Source organism: Sinocyclocheilus grahami, unplaced genomic scaffold (genome assembly GCF_001515645.1).
Source record: "Sinocyclocheilus grahami isolate Dianchi unplaced genomic scaffold, SAMN03320097.WGS_v1.1 scaffold43.1, whole genome shotgun sequence".
Classification (NCBI taxonomy): Eukaryota; Metazoa; Chordata; class Actinopteri; order Cypriniformes; family Cyprinidae; genus Sinocyclocheilus; species Sinocyclocheilus grahami.
The window spans coordinates 634,601-648,031 of NW_015505222.1; the positions used below are offsets into that span (position 1 = coordinate 634,601).

General features: G+C 36.3%; 1 protein-coding gene and 1 long non-coding RNA gene across 3 annotated transcripts; one reads left to right on the plus strand and one right to left on the minus strand.

Annotated features, from left to right (window-relative positions):
• Window positions 1-1,424: 1,424 nt before the first annotated feature.
• On the minus strand, window positions 1,425-12,632 carry prkag1 (protein kinase, AMP-activated, gamma 1 non-catalytic subunit). 2 transcript variants are annotated; one of them, XM_016268086.1, is made up of 13 exons: window positions 12,439-12,632; window positions 7,975-8,026; window positions 7,577-7,677; window positions 6,178-6,259; window positions 5,612-5,670; window positions 5,481-5,526; window positions 5,343-5,397; window positions 5,129-5,255; window positions 4,727-4,892; window positions 4,580-4,617; window positions 3,674-3,820; window positions 3,042-3,141; window positions 1,425-2,790 (listed from the first exon to the last, which is right to left on the minus strand). In XM_016268086.1, the coding sequence occupies exons 1-13, from the start codon at window positions 12,445-12,447 to the stop codon at window positions 2,780-2,782; spliced, it is 993 nt and encodes a 330-aa protein (XP_016123572.1). In that variant the 5' UTR covers window positions 12,448-12,632; the 3' UTR covers window positions 1,425-2,779. The 2 variants fall into 2 exon arrangements, with proteins under 2 accessions (XP_016123572.1, XP_016123573.1); XM_016268087.1 differs by lacking the exon at window positions 12,439-12,632 and adding an exon at window positions 10,643-10,836.
• LOC107582315 (uncharacterized) lies at window positions 11,226-11,617 on the plus strand. The gene is made up of 3 exons (XR_001608938.1): window positions 11,226-11,303; window positions 11,386-11,460; window positions 11,547-11,617. It is a non-coding gene; the product is annotated as an uncharacterized lncRNA (long non-coding RNA).
• Window positions 12,633-13,431: the final 799 nt, after the last annotated feature.

The following is a 13,431-nucleotide window of genomic DNA, read 5'->3' on the forward strand; positions in this document are numbered from 1 at the left end:
CCTTACACTATTAAAATGTGTCCAGAAAAAGCCAAAAATTATTGCATATAGTTGTAAGAACATGTTAATGCTTTCTTTAGATTATATTTTCATGTTATGTTTATGTAGATCCAAAATGACAAGCTACCATGTGAAATGTCTTCGTAACACTGGATTGAGTCACAACACTACTGAGAAATATAAGACGACACTGGCACATCGGCTGCTGATTGAGAAAATCATCTTGTGTTCGGGTTTGATCTGTATTTGTTTCTACTGTCGAGTTCGGTTTGTACATGTATTTATAGTTTCCAGAAGGCATGTCGCTGCTGGCAGGATTTGGGCTTCATAAACGTCTGCTGACTGTAGTGGAGATGTCCGTCGCCCGGCTAATTATAACAGCTAAACGAGGGCGACAGTGGGATTTTACGTCTTAGTCCCGGTTTAGCATAAGGAAGTTTCCTCAATCATCTGACCTCACAGCCGACCTGTATAATCCGAGTGTATTTCCCAAATCTACATGGAGAGACTTTTCAGGAATTTCAGTTTCCAATCATGTACATGGGTAATTATTAAATGGTAATAAATACAGGTTTTCCTACATTTGTCATGTGTTCATTCCTGCTTCAGAACTTTTAGCAATGTAAATTTGGTGAGTGTAATTCAATAACTTGTTCAAACTATAGAAAACATGTAATTTATGTTGTCAAACATGACATTTACACAAGACGTTTATTAAAAACTGGAATAAAGCCTGAGGGAACATCAAGAGTTCATCAGATAGCTATACTGCAAAACTAGTTCAGCTCGATCGCAAAGGGAAATTAGAAATACAAATGCAGCTTTCATCTAATAAAGTGACTTTTTATATTTTTGTTTGACATGTTTTAGAGCCAAATAAAGATAATGCAGTCAAATCAGACTTTAAATAAATACTTTTCAACCTGATAATGTTCAATTAGAAGTGAAAATGTGCTCTTGTAACTTTTTCAAGTTCTCATAAAATTCAAGTTTCGAAATATAAAAATCACAATTGTTTGCTTTTTAAAGACTTTACATCTTAAAGAGATTTCAGAAGCTTTACAGATGCTTTAAAAGTGAAATGTTGCTGTAAATGAGGCTTTTGAGTAATTTTGCTGGACGAAACATACTATTACTAATTTTATGCACACTGGAAATTAATTGGCACTATTAGTAACCGCAATGACAGACTGATTTATGACTTTCTTTGACATGGATGTATGATTACCAAAAAAGAAAAAACAAATTTTTTTTAGATGCCCAAGAATATTAGAAGACAAGTGTCATTTGTGATCTTCACAATGTTCGCCGAAGGTTTTTATGAAAAATAAATCAAAGCAAAAGTAAATTGATACTTTTATTCAACAAGGATGCATGAAATCAGTGGCAGTAAAACATTTGTAGTGTAATAAAATATTTCAATTTCAATTAAATGCTGTTCTTTTGAAATTTCTATTCATTAAAGAATCCAAAGTAAGAATTTATCCAAAGTAAGAAATGCAACACAACTGATAAACTAAACCGATTTTATTTGCTTGTGCCTTGAATAAAACATCTTTGACATGAGAGAATTAGAAAACAGTTCAGGTGTATTTACAGATGTGTGGGATAAAAATGATTACAGAGCAAAATATATTTCAATAAAATGATGGAATGATCTCTTCTCACAGCAAAACTAGCTACAATAAAAACGAGAAGTCCAGAGCCGATCTGATGTTTCTCATGATTCTGTGATTCTCATTTTCGCTGTGGTACATTTTTTTTGTCAAATGACATCAACAGCTAACTGTGGAAGCATATCTAACTGAAATGACATCACAATTTACCCATAATGCACAGCTGACAGAGGAGATCAGTGGCAGTTTCTCATGAGAGCTTCTAATGTTTTATCTATAAAAACACTGCTTCCTCTTCACGTCAATGCATTGATAAAAGCCACTGAGATCATGCAGCTGAAAACAACTGAAGCAGAATCAAATCAGTAGCAACATGTTAAGAGCAACCTAGAAGTAAAACACACGTCTGCATCAGCCATAGAACTGTCCGTCCGGCCCAAAACAAGATAAACTAAATGCATCTATGATAATATTCTGGAGCTGTAATTGTTTTTCCAATGCTATAAATATTCAATGGTTAATTTCAAAACCAAACTCCATGTTCTCACATTATAAAGGAAGCTGAAATGGCTCTGGTTTGAGGTTCAGAGAAACTGGATCTGAATAAAGCAATCAAACTTCCTCTGAATACTTCCGGAGTGACTGTAATCAGTGTGTAGTGTGGAAACAGACCGATTCAGATGAAACTCTTCAATTTCAAATGCCCACATGATAGAAAAACGCTGTGCTACCAGATCAATAACGGAATGTTTCAGTCCATACTCGGTTTCTTCTCCACTGAAACTTAAACACCTGCACAAACATCTCATCTGCATTTCCAGCGCTCATCTGCTGTCCTGTGAGGGAAATAACATGAACGCCGGCTGACACGTCAGCAAGAACTGTGCCGAGTGACAATTAAAATCATTTGAATTCTGTCCAATTAAAACGATAGACTCCCTGAAGCGGTACGGAGGCTCCATGATTAAAAGAGTTTGTTCTTAGAAGAGCAATGTCTTTTCTCAGCATGTCTTTCTTCACTCTGTAATCGGTTGTGCTTCAGTATCTCCTGCGTTTGGGATGGTTGTGTGTCATCTCTATCAATCCTTTTTCTGGAACACCGTGTGGCTTATTGAGAGAAGAGTAAATACAGAGACGTTCTGCTTCACTTGTCTCTACTTCCATCAAGCACTTCCTGAAGAGGAAAACAAAGGAAAGGCTGTCAATAGATCAAAACAATCAACCAAAAATGAATCAGTCCAACTAGCATTAGATTAGACTAGATTTGATTCTTAACAAATGAAGTCGTACAGTCAACTATAAAAAAAAAAAAAGAGTTTGACAGCCATTAAACTGCCATTTGGAAAAGGTTATATATAAAGATTCTTTCATGTTCCACTGAAATAACAGAATATGTGTTAATGATAATGCATAATGCAGTCTTACCATCGTCTCCACTGGTGAGCACCAGCGCCTGTAAGATATCAGACAGAGACACGATGCCTTTCACAACCTCCTGCTCATCCACGATCACTAACCTGTGAACCTAACACACACACACACACACACACACACATCAGTCTGAATGATTACATGATCAGACAGTGAGCTACATCTTCATCTGTCCATCCAAATATACATGCACAACTGAAAGTTTTATGTTTTATTCATCAGTCAAATCAAAACCATCTGAAAATACACACACACACACGTTTTTTTTATTCAAACTTTTATTTACCAAGGACACTAATTGATCAAAAGTGACTGTTTTCAATGTTGATGATAATCAGAAATGTTTCTCGAGCAGCAAATCAGCATATTAGAATGATTTCTGAAGATCATGTGACACTGAAGACTGGAGGAATGATGCTGAAAATTCAGCTGCGCATCACAGAAATACATTTCACCTTAAAATATATTCACATAGAAAACAGCTATTTTCAATTGTAACAATAATACACAATATTACTGTTTATACTGTATTTTTGATCAAATAAATACAACCTTGGTGAGCAGACGAGACTACTTTTTTTTTAATCCTACAGACCCCAAACATTTGAACAGAATGTGTTCCTCACCTCGGCCTCCACCAGTCGGTTGATAATGGCTTCTAGCGTCTCATTGGCTCGGCAGGTGAGCACACCCTCAAAATACTGCGAGCGATGCTGGAGGGCTTTAGTCACAGTGATGTCCAGGTTATTGTATGTCTTCTCAGCGGCCAGATTCTGTGTGATGAGAAGAAAACCAGATTGAGACACAGACACAGAGACTTTAGGAATAGTTCACCCAAAAATTAAAAAATCTCCATAATACTGCTTTCGCTTGTGGAAAAAATGGTCTGGTCTGAATCAGGAGAGAAATCTGCTCAGATCAAACACCGTTTACGCGTCAAAAACAGTCCAAAACTTCAAAAATCATATCTAAACAAATATGTGTGTGGATTTTGTTGTGAAGGAACAACAGGAGATGGGCATTTTAACGGGAGAAAGCGTTATTATGGACTCATATTTTAGCCGGAAACAACAGTTTGAAGTTAAAAACATCTTGATGGATTTGTTACTTGAGATGTTTTTTTATCAGCTGTTTGGATGCTGTCATTCTGACGGCACCCATTCACTGCAGAGCAAGTGATGGAATGCTACATTTCTCCAAATCTGATGAACAAACAAACTCATCTACATGTTGGATAGATCTTGAATGAGCAAATTTTCATTTTTGGGTGAACTATTCCTGTAAGATATTAAATTAAGGTCATACTGTTAAAAACACACACACACACAGCATCACGAGTATGAGATCATGCACTGCAGAGGCTGCATTCCCTCAAGCTGATCTATACGACAAACACCAGAGGCTTTAGACACGCTGAGTCCAATCGAAACAGTAACACCATCACGCACACATTCAATAATCTAACACCACCAGCACAGCTCAATGTCCAGCGCTCTAGTTAGAAACAACAGACACAAACACACAAAACTTACAATAACATCAAACTTGGAGTAGATGTCGACCACACGTCCTGTCGGCATAGACGAAGAGAAAAACCACGAAAAGTGAGGAGGAAGAAAATAAAACCACAGATTTGTAATTTACAATATATAAGTGGTAATATATTAGTTTCCTCTCACCATTTTCATCCACCACAGGAAGGGCAGACACTCTCTGATCCACGAAGATGCCGAGCGCGGCGTACAGCGGCGTATCCGAGTGAACCACTGCGATGTTGTGAAACGTTCCGATGTTCAACTCCTCCAGCGTTTGAGACAGAAACCCAGGCTTGGGCATCTCAGATATCTGTGGGAGATCGTTCACATAAACATGAAGATTATGCATTCTAGAAAGAAAACTAAATTCCAAGTTGTGCCAATAAATGAGTAAAAGGGGAAATTTAGCACTAGTTGCTTAAAAAGTTGTGACAGAGTTACAGCAAGCGCTCTGTGACAGACCACTGCCAAATAAATGAATGTCTATACTTAAGGTCATGCGTCACAGGAAACATTCAGTGAGCGGTCACAAGGCAGGAAACTTACAAAGAGCTTCAGGAATTTGAGGATCCTCTTGTGTGTCAGGATGTAGAGCGTGTTTCCTGTTAGAGGATCAATGACGGGTAATCTGTGGATCTTATGCTTCAGTAGAGATGAGACAGCATCATAGAGGCTGAGAGAGAGAGAGAGAGAGAAACATCAGACATAATCACAACTCTCTAACAAAACTCATTCAATATGCACGCTTACAAACTCTTACCTGGCATTGGGCGATATGCTGACGAGAGGTTTGAAGGAGTCTTGCAAGTAGAGCTCTATAAGAAAAAGATAGATCAGTCACAGGCTCACATATCAGAGTGTAAACCTCATGAATGAATACACATACAATTATTCCCACCTCGCCATGTTTCTATTTTGTGCTCTTCTAATTCATATATCTGGACCTAAAATAGAAAAAAAAAAACATAACATTTTTAAAGGTTCCTCAAAAAAGACATCAATGGGAGAATAAGTCTTAACTAATTTTACCAGAGGAGACTTGTAATAGCGATGAAGTATGTTGATGAAATCTGTGATGGTCAGCATACCTACAATAGAAAGCAAATAAAGAAAACAAGACATGTGTTACTTTCAAGACATGTGTTCCAATAACAATACATGATTGTAAATTAGTTATTTCATTATAATTACATTTTTATATTTGAGTTCAGTAAGATTTTTCAATGTTTTTGAATTAAGTCTCTTCTAAATGCCTTTACTGTCACTGACAAATTTGATGTGGAAAAAAATCCAACTGATCCCAAATCCCAAATCCCAAAAATGGTTGTGTACATAATAAAAAAAAAAAAAAGTAAAAAAGTAATAACTTGCTCCACATCTGAATTTCTTTTTCTTTTTGTTGCTGATGCAATCAAAGCCACACGGATAGGGAAAAATAATAACTACACAGTCTAACTTGATCCAATGATCCATTCAAATTACAATCCGATCTACGCTTAATGATTTTCTTTATGTAATATGAATTTACTGTGGATGCAGTTTAATCTTATCAAACAATCACATTATATTTCCCAAAAAAAAAAAAACTTGCTTACCAACAAAGCATTGTGTCTTGCTGTCCCAGAGAGGTGCTGCTCTCACTCCATTAGACACTAGAGCAAAGAACGCCTTCTTCACCTGGTAACCATACAATCACAAATTAACCAGCAGGCACTCGGACAGCTTAAATGTCATGAATGTTGATGACACAAAGTACAGAGCAAATATATCCAACCCCTAGAGTCAACATGAAATCAATACTGACCCCATGTGCCTGATTCTAATATCAATTATTCATATCATTCCAAATATTTGGTGTGTATGTATGTTAATTCTCTTTTATCAGAAAGTAATAATGTGTTCTATCTCTTAAACAACGTACCTTTCCTGCTAACATCACTTGTTATATAAATAATGTTACAAAATGCTTTTTAGGCATAGTTTTAGCAAATGCACATTCAGTCTTGCTGTATTCTGGTGTGGAACGGACACTTTACATGATCTAATTAATTAAAGGAATCGTTCATCCAAACATGAAAATGTGCTCACCCTCAGGCCATCCAAGATTTAGATTAGTTTGTTTCTTCATCAGATTTGGAGAAATGTAGCATTCCATCACTTGCTCACCAATGGATCCTTCTGCAGTGAATGGGTGCCGTCAGAATGAGAGTCCACACAGCTGATGATATCTTGATGGATTTCTATCTTACAGACACACACAGCTTTTCACTTCACAAGATATTAGCTGATGGACTGGAGTGGTGTGGTTAATGTGATGTTTTTATCAGCTGTTTGCACTCTCATTCTGACGGCACCCATTCACTGCAGGGCATCCATTGGTAAGCAAGTGGTGCAATGCTACATTTCTCCAAATTTGTTCTGATGAAGAAACAAACTCACCTACATCTTGGATGGCCTGAGTGTAAGCACCTTTTCAGCAAACCTTCATTTTTGGGTGAACTATTCTTTTAATGAGTAAAATCATGTTTGTTTGTTTTATCTTTTGTTTCACACAGAAATGTGTGATATTACGGAAATTAATAGGTTGTAAACAAGGTTGCACGTTTAACAACATTTGAAGAGTTTATTTGCAAAAACCGATAAACGCCACTTTATAAGTGCCGTGCATTATTCTCCACACACAGCGCGATCTGAACCCTAAACACGTTTTGTCAAAAAATCCGGTATTGTCCACTTTCAAGGCTTCATGAGTTCACGTTTTACAGCAGAAGCCGACAGGTGCCCTTGATGTTTGTGAACAGAAGCCGATAAGTCCATTTTAGCGAATCAGCGCACTGTATTCAGGTCAAGTGACAAGGCTGCCAGTCACTTTGAAAAGACGCTAGCTGAATGCACAATAAAAAAATGAAAAAACATGATTTCTGAAAATAAATAAAAATGGAGTTATCTGTTTTTGCAAATTAACTCTTCATTTGATTTCTTCTGATCACCAACCTGTAGAGAAGTGTCAAACACCACCAACTTTGAGCTGGTGGGCACCAGGTCATAGCAGCGGTGGGATTTCATGAAGCGGGTGTACACATTATACTCAGGATCTGGTTTGAAATAAAGGGAAAAACAAAAAGGAATAATCTGCTACTTTAATGCTTGAAAAAGCATAGTCTAAATCATTAAACCATAAACAAGCATTTAATAACAACCAATGAAAATATGAGCGAAAAAGTGTCAGAGAACAAAATGCCACTGGATCATATTTCTGTTGTCACTTTAGTCTCAGATTTCACTCCAAACACTGAAGTCAAAGCCCTGCTCGGCTCTGCTTTCATACCTCGCACACGAGCTGCAGGTCATCGCAGGACTACAGTATCATCTTTATTTATTCACATTCTTACCCTCTATGTGCGCCTCCTTTTTGCCATCCAACTCATCTAGAACAGCAGGAACCTGAAAAACAGATGTGTGAACATTCAAAGCTCACTTTCATTTTACCTTTATAAATGTGATAATTTTTCTGATAAGAGTTCTTGATGATTAACCCTGTAAATCCTGACACATGAAATAATAGTTAGTAAAATCACATTTTTAAAGGGATGCTTATTGAACCTTTAGACAAAACATAACAAAATGACTCAAAAGCCTGATGATCATATTTGATACTCACTGATTTTGCATAAAAAGTTATGCATGTGCTGTATACGCAATAACAGTTAAGTTGCTTCAGTCCAGTAAGTGTTCATTTTGAAATATTACTAACAATATCAGTTATTTTTGCATTTATTATTAAATAGGCTAAATATCAGTAAAGATTTCACAACAAAAAGACACATGCACAACCTGAAGGTGGACTTTGTAAAATGATACTAAAAGACTTTTTACTTGCTAAAAAAAGTATAAACTATCAATCAGACAACAGAAAGCATGTAGTAAATTGTGTCCAACAGGACTTTCAGCAACGTTTTCGATCATGTTGATCATTTAGGGGCCTTAGAAATTTGTATATCAAATAAAATACAGTAGAGTTAGGAGAGGGTTAACGATAAGTTGAATTCGAGTTGTTACACTCAACTAACCAAAGGCTCAAATGTATCTAGTGAATACATATTAGCCAGAGGATTTAACAGCAGGACAGTTCTGCTCGCTTTAAAGTATTTTCAGTTGTTATACATCAATTAACTCTTTTTTTAACTCCAATATAGTTTCAGACAATTAAGAGTTTAACCTCAAAGCTTGTGCTGTGTCTGTTCCCGACTAGTTTTGCTTTACCTATTAATTAACCAATAATGCAGAACCTGAAGGTGGACTTTTTACTTGCTAAAAAAAAGTATAAACTATCAATCAGACAACAGAAAGCATGTAGTAAATTGTGTCCAACAGGACTTTCAGCAACGTTTTCGATCATGTTGATCATTTAGGGGCCTTAGAAATTTGTATATCAAATAAAATACAGTAGAGTTAGGAGAGGGTTAACGATAAGTTGAATTCGAGTTGTTACACTCAACTAACCAAAGGCTCAAATGTATCTAGTGAATACATATTAGCCAGAGGATTTAACAGCAGGACAGTTCTGCTCGCTTTAAAGTATTTTCAGTTGTTATACATCAATTAACTCTTTTTTTAACTCCAATATAGTTTCAGACAATTAAGAGTTTAACCTCAAAGCTTGTGCTGTGTCTGTTCCCGACTAGTTTTGCTTTACCTATTAATTAACCAATAACTGCGAAAGCTGACAGATATCAGTGAGGTGAGGGGAGAAACTTGACAGCTTACTAGCTCGAACATTGTTAAGATAAACACTGATAATAAGATAAATACTGTACTAACAACAGCACACTAAAGCACTACTAGACTTGTGCCGGTATTCGGTACTGCGATATATCACGGTAATGAGTATGCACGGTATTGTTATCGTGGGCACTTCTAAATACCGTGAATAATTATATATTACAAATTATTCAGAATTCTGAATGCATTTTAAGAATACTTTTCCCATCAACTGGTCAAAATGCACAACAGCGCTGTAATGAAAGACAGGTGTGGACGAGAAGCGCATGGATGAAAGCGCACTTTCACTCTCTGACAGCAGATGGCGCTAAACTGCAGAAATAATAATAATGATAATAATTCATTTAAATGCAGTCGTTAAACCAGAAACCCTGTAAACAAAGCAGCTGCACTACTTTCTGTTTCTAACTCGTGTTTAAATGATTTAAACAGCCATTCAGATTTGTGTGTTTGCCGTGATGTTCATCACCGCACCAAATACTTAAATATTGAGACTTAATAGGCTATTTATTTTCAATCTTTTTTTACATTTTCATCTGGACTACAACATGCCCTAGATATTGTTTGAAAGTGTTTTGATTCTTTATTGTTCGGTCACACTTTACATTAGGGCTTCATTAGTTAACATAAACTGCCAATAAAAAATGTCTGAACATTCATGAATATATTAATATATAATTAATAAAGAAAGTTGCATCTGTGTTATTTAATGAGCTAACATGAACCAAGACTTGTATTTTATTAACAAAGATTAATAACTTCTGTAGCAAATGCAGCGATTGCTAATTGTGAATGTTAATGCATTAACTAAGGTTAACTAACGAGGTCCTATTGTAAAGTGATACCTATTGGTCTTTATAGTTCTTTTGCACTTTAATCTGTGTAAAACTTTTAACTTTATACATTTTTCTGTATTGCTTTATTGCATTTAAATGTTCAGCTATTTTTGTTATAAGAAAAAAAAGTTTGTATTATGATTCGAAATGTCAATACCGTGATAATACCGTATACCGTGATAAACGCATTAGCAATTAATCGCAACATGAAAACATGAAACCGGCATATCCCCAAGCAAATTTAAGTACATTCATACTACAGTGCTAGAGTAACAGCAGTGCATTTGAGCAGCATTATAGTAACTGCAGTAGACTAGTGTAGTAAACTCAGTAACTTACATATTATAACACATAAACACAATAATAAACAAACCCCGCCGTTAGCCTAACAGTCTCTCGACGTCAACCAACTTCTGTCTCAGTTTAAACTCGCACTACTTACACACTCCATGATCCATTCACGGCGTGTAGAAGCTAAAGAAGTTTACTTCGACTTCAGAGCGCAGAAATATAGTTTAATTCGGTCTCCGGTAGCTGAAATGGTGTGTATTTCGTCTCTGGTCCCGCAGCTCGCTGACAGACTCCTTCAAGGAAGCGGAAGCCCGATGCGGAGGCCGCGACCGGATGTGACGACACACGCGCTTCTACATAACAATAACAATGCATAATCGCCTATAATAATTAATCCTGCTGCTAAGCTGGTTATGAAATAAATTAAATATGAATTATATAACAGCACTATATGTGTATATGAGAGCCTAAGTCTGGCAGATAAACGTTGTATTTATTTAATTTGGCAGCATATAAAATAAAACTAACAGTACAACGGTTCTAAGCAGAAGAAGAGTAAATAAAAGCGTTGCCAAGGCAACAAAAACTATTGCTTAACCATAATTGTTTAACAAGTTATGAACAAACCAAAAAACACCTATTAACATCTATTAAACCCAACTAGCACACCTCAAATACATTGCAAGGGTGCCAAAGTTGTCGATTAACATAATCAACACATATTTGCAGAGAAAAACAACAACATGGAGCTCAAGATTCTCCTGAACGATGAAGTTTTTGTGGATTTCTTCAATACATTTCTAAGTCTTCCAGTAAGATAATGCTCCTCATTTCCGTATCTTTAAAGTGCTGCTGAAATCCTGAAATGATCACACGTGTTTGTCCTGCTTTTAGGTGTTTGGGCAAACCCCTCTCTACATGCTCAAAGAAAACAAGTGGTTAATGTGGCCGAATGTGCCCTTTGCTCAGGTAGGATGTTATTTATGAGAATATCAACCAGACCACCACAGCTGCTGGCCAAAACATCTCATATCTGTAAACATATTTACTGTCAGGTGAACACTGGAGCATTTCTGAAATGGTTAGACACACATCGGATGGTTTGCTTCAAACAAACGGAGCTCTATCACAATTTCATTCTCTGCGCAGAGATCCTTGACTTTGTATCCCGTAAATCCACAGGTAATGCTATGCTTGCATGATGAAAGTTGTCTGGTGTGGGATTCTTTATTGTTCGGTCACACTTTACATTAGGGCTTCATTAGTTAACATAAACTGCCAATGAAAAAATGTCTGAACATTCATGAATATATTAATATATAATTAATAAAGAAAGTTGCAACTGTGTTATTTAATGAGCTAACATGAACCAAGACTTGTATTTTATTAACAAAGATTAATAACTTCTGTAGCAAATGCAGCGATTGCTAATTGTGAATGTTAATGCATTAACTAAGGTTAACTAACGAGGTCCTATTGTAAAGTGATACCTATTGGTCTTTATAGTTCTTTTGCACTTTAATCTGTGTAAAACTTTTAACTTTATACGTTTTTCTGTATTGCTTTATTGCATTTAAATGTTCAGCTATTTTTGTTATAAGAAAAAAAAGTTATTAAACCTGTTATACTGTATTATGACATTTCATTTCGAAATGTCAATACCGTGATAATACCGTATACCGTGATAAACGCATTAGCAATTAATCGCAACATGAAAATTTGATACCGGCATATCCCCAAGCAAATTTAAGTACATTCATACTACAGTGCTAGAGTAACAGCAGTGCATTTGAGCAGCATTATAGTAACTGCAGTAGACTAGTGTAGTAAACTCAGTAACTTACATATTATAACACATAAACACAATAATAAACAAACCCCGCCGTTAGCCTAACAGTCTCTCGACGTCAACCAACTTCTGTCTCAGTTTAAACTCGCACTACTTACACACTCCATGATCCATTCACGGCGTGTAGAAGCTAAAGAAGTTTACTTCGACTTCAGAGCGCAGAAATATAGTTTAATTCGGTCTCCGGTAGCTGAAATGGTGTGTATTTCGTCTCTGGTCCCGCAGCTCGCTGACAGACTCCTTCAAGGAAGCGGAAGCCCGATGCGGAGGCCGCGACCGGATGTGACGACACACGCGCTTCTACATAACAATAACAATGCATAATCGCCTATAATAATTAATCCTGCTGCTAAGCTGGTTATGAAATAAATTAAATATGAATTATATAACAGCACTATATGTGTATATGAGAGCCTAAGTCTGGCAGATAAACGTTGTATTTATTTAATTTGGCAGCATATAAAATAAAACTAACAGTACAACGGTTCTAAGCAGAAGAAGAGTAAATAAAAGCGTTGCCAAGGCAACAAAAACTATTGCTTAACCATAATTGTTTAACAAGTTATGAACAAACCAAAAAACACCTATTAACATCTATTAAACCCAACTAGCACACCTCAAATACATTGCAAGGGTGCCAAAGTTGTCGATTAACATAATCAACACATATTTGCAGAGAAAAACAACAACATGGAGCTCAAGTTTCTCCTGAACGATGAAGTTTTTGTGGATTTCTTCAATACATTTCTAAGTCTTCCAGTAAGATGATGCTCCTCATTTCCGTATCTTTAAAGTGCTGCTGAAATCCTGAAATGATCACACGTGTTTGTCCTGCTTTTAGGTGTTTGGGCAAACCCCTCTCTACATGCTCAAAGAAAACAAGTGGTTAATGTGGCCGAATGTGCCCTTTGCTCAGGTAGGATGTTATTTATGAGAATATCAACCAGACCACCACAGCTGCTGGCCAAAACATCTCATATCTGTAAACATGAACAAACCAAAAAACACCTATTAACATCTATTAAACCCAACTAGCACACCTCAAATACATTGCAAGGGTGCCAAAGTTGTCGATTAACATAATCAACACA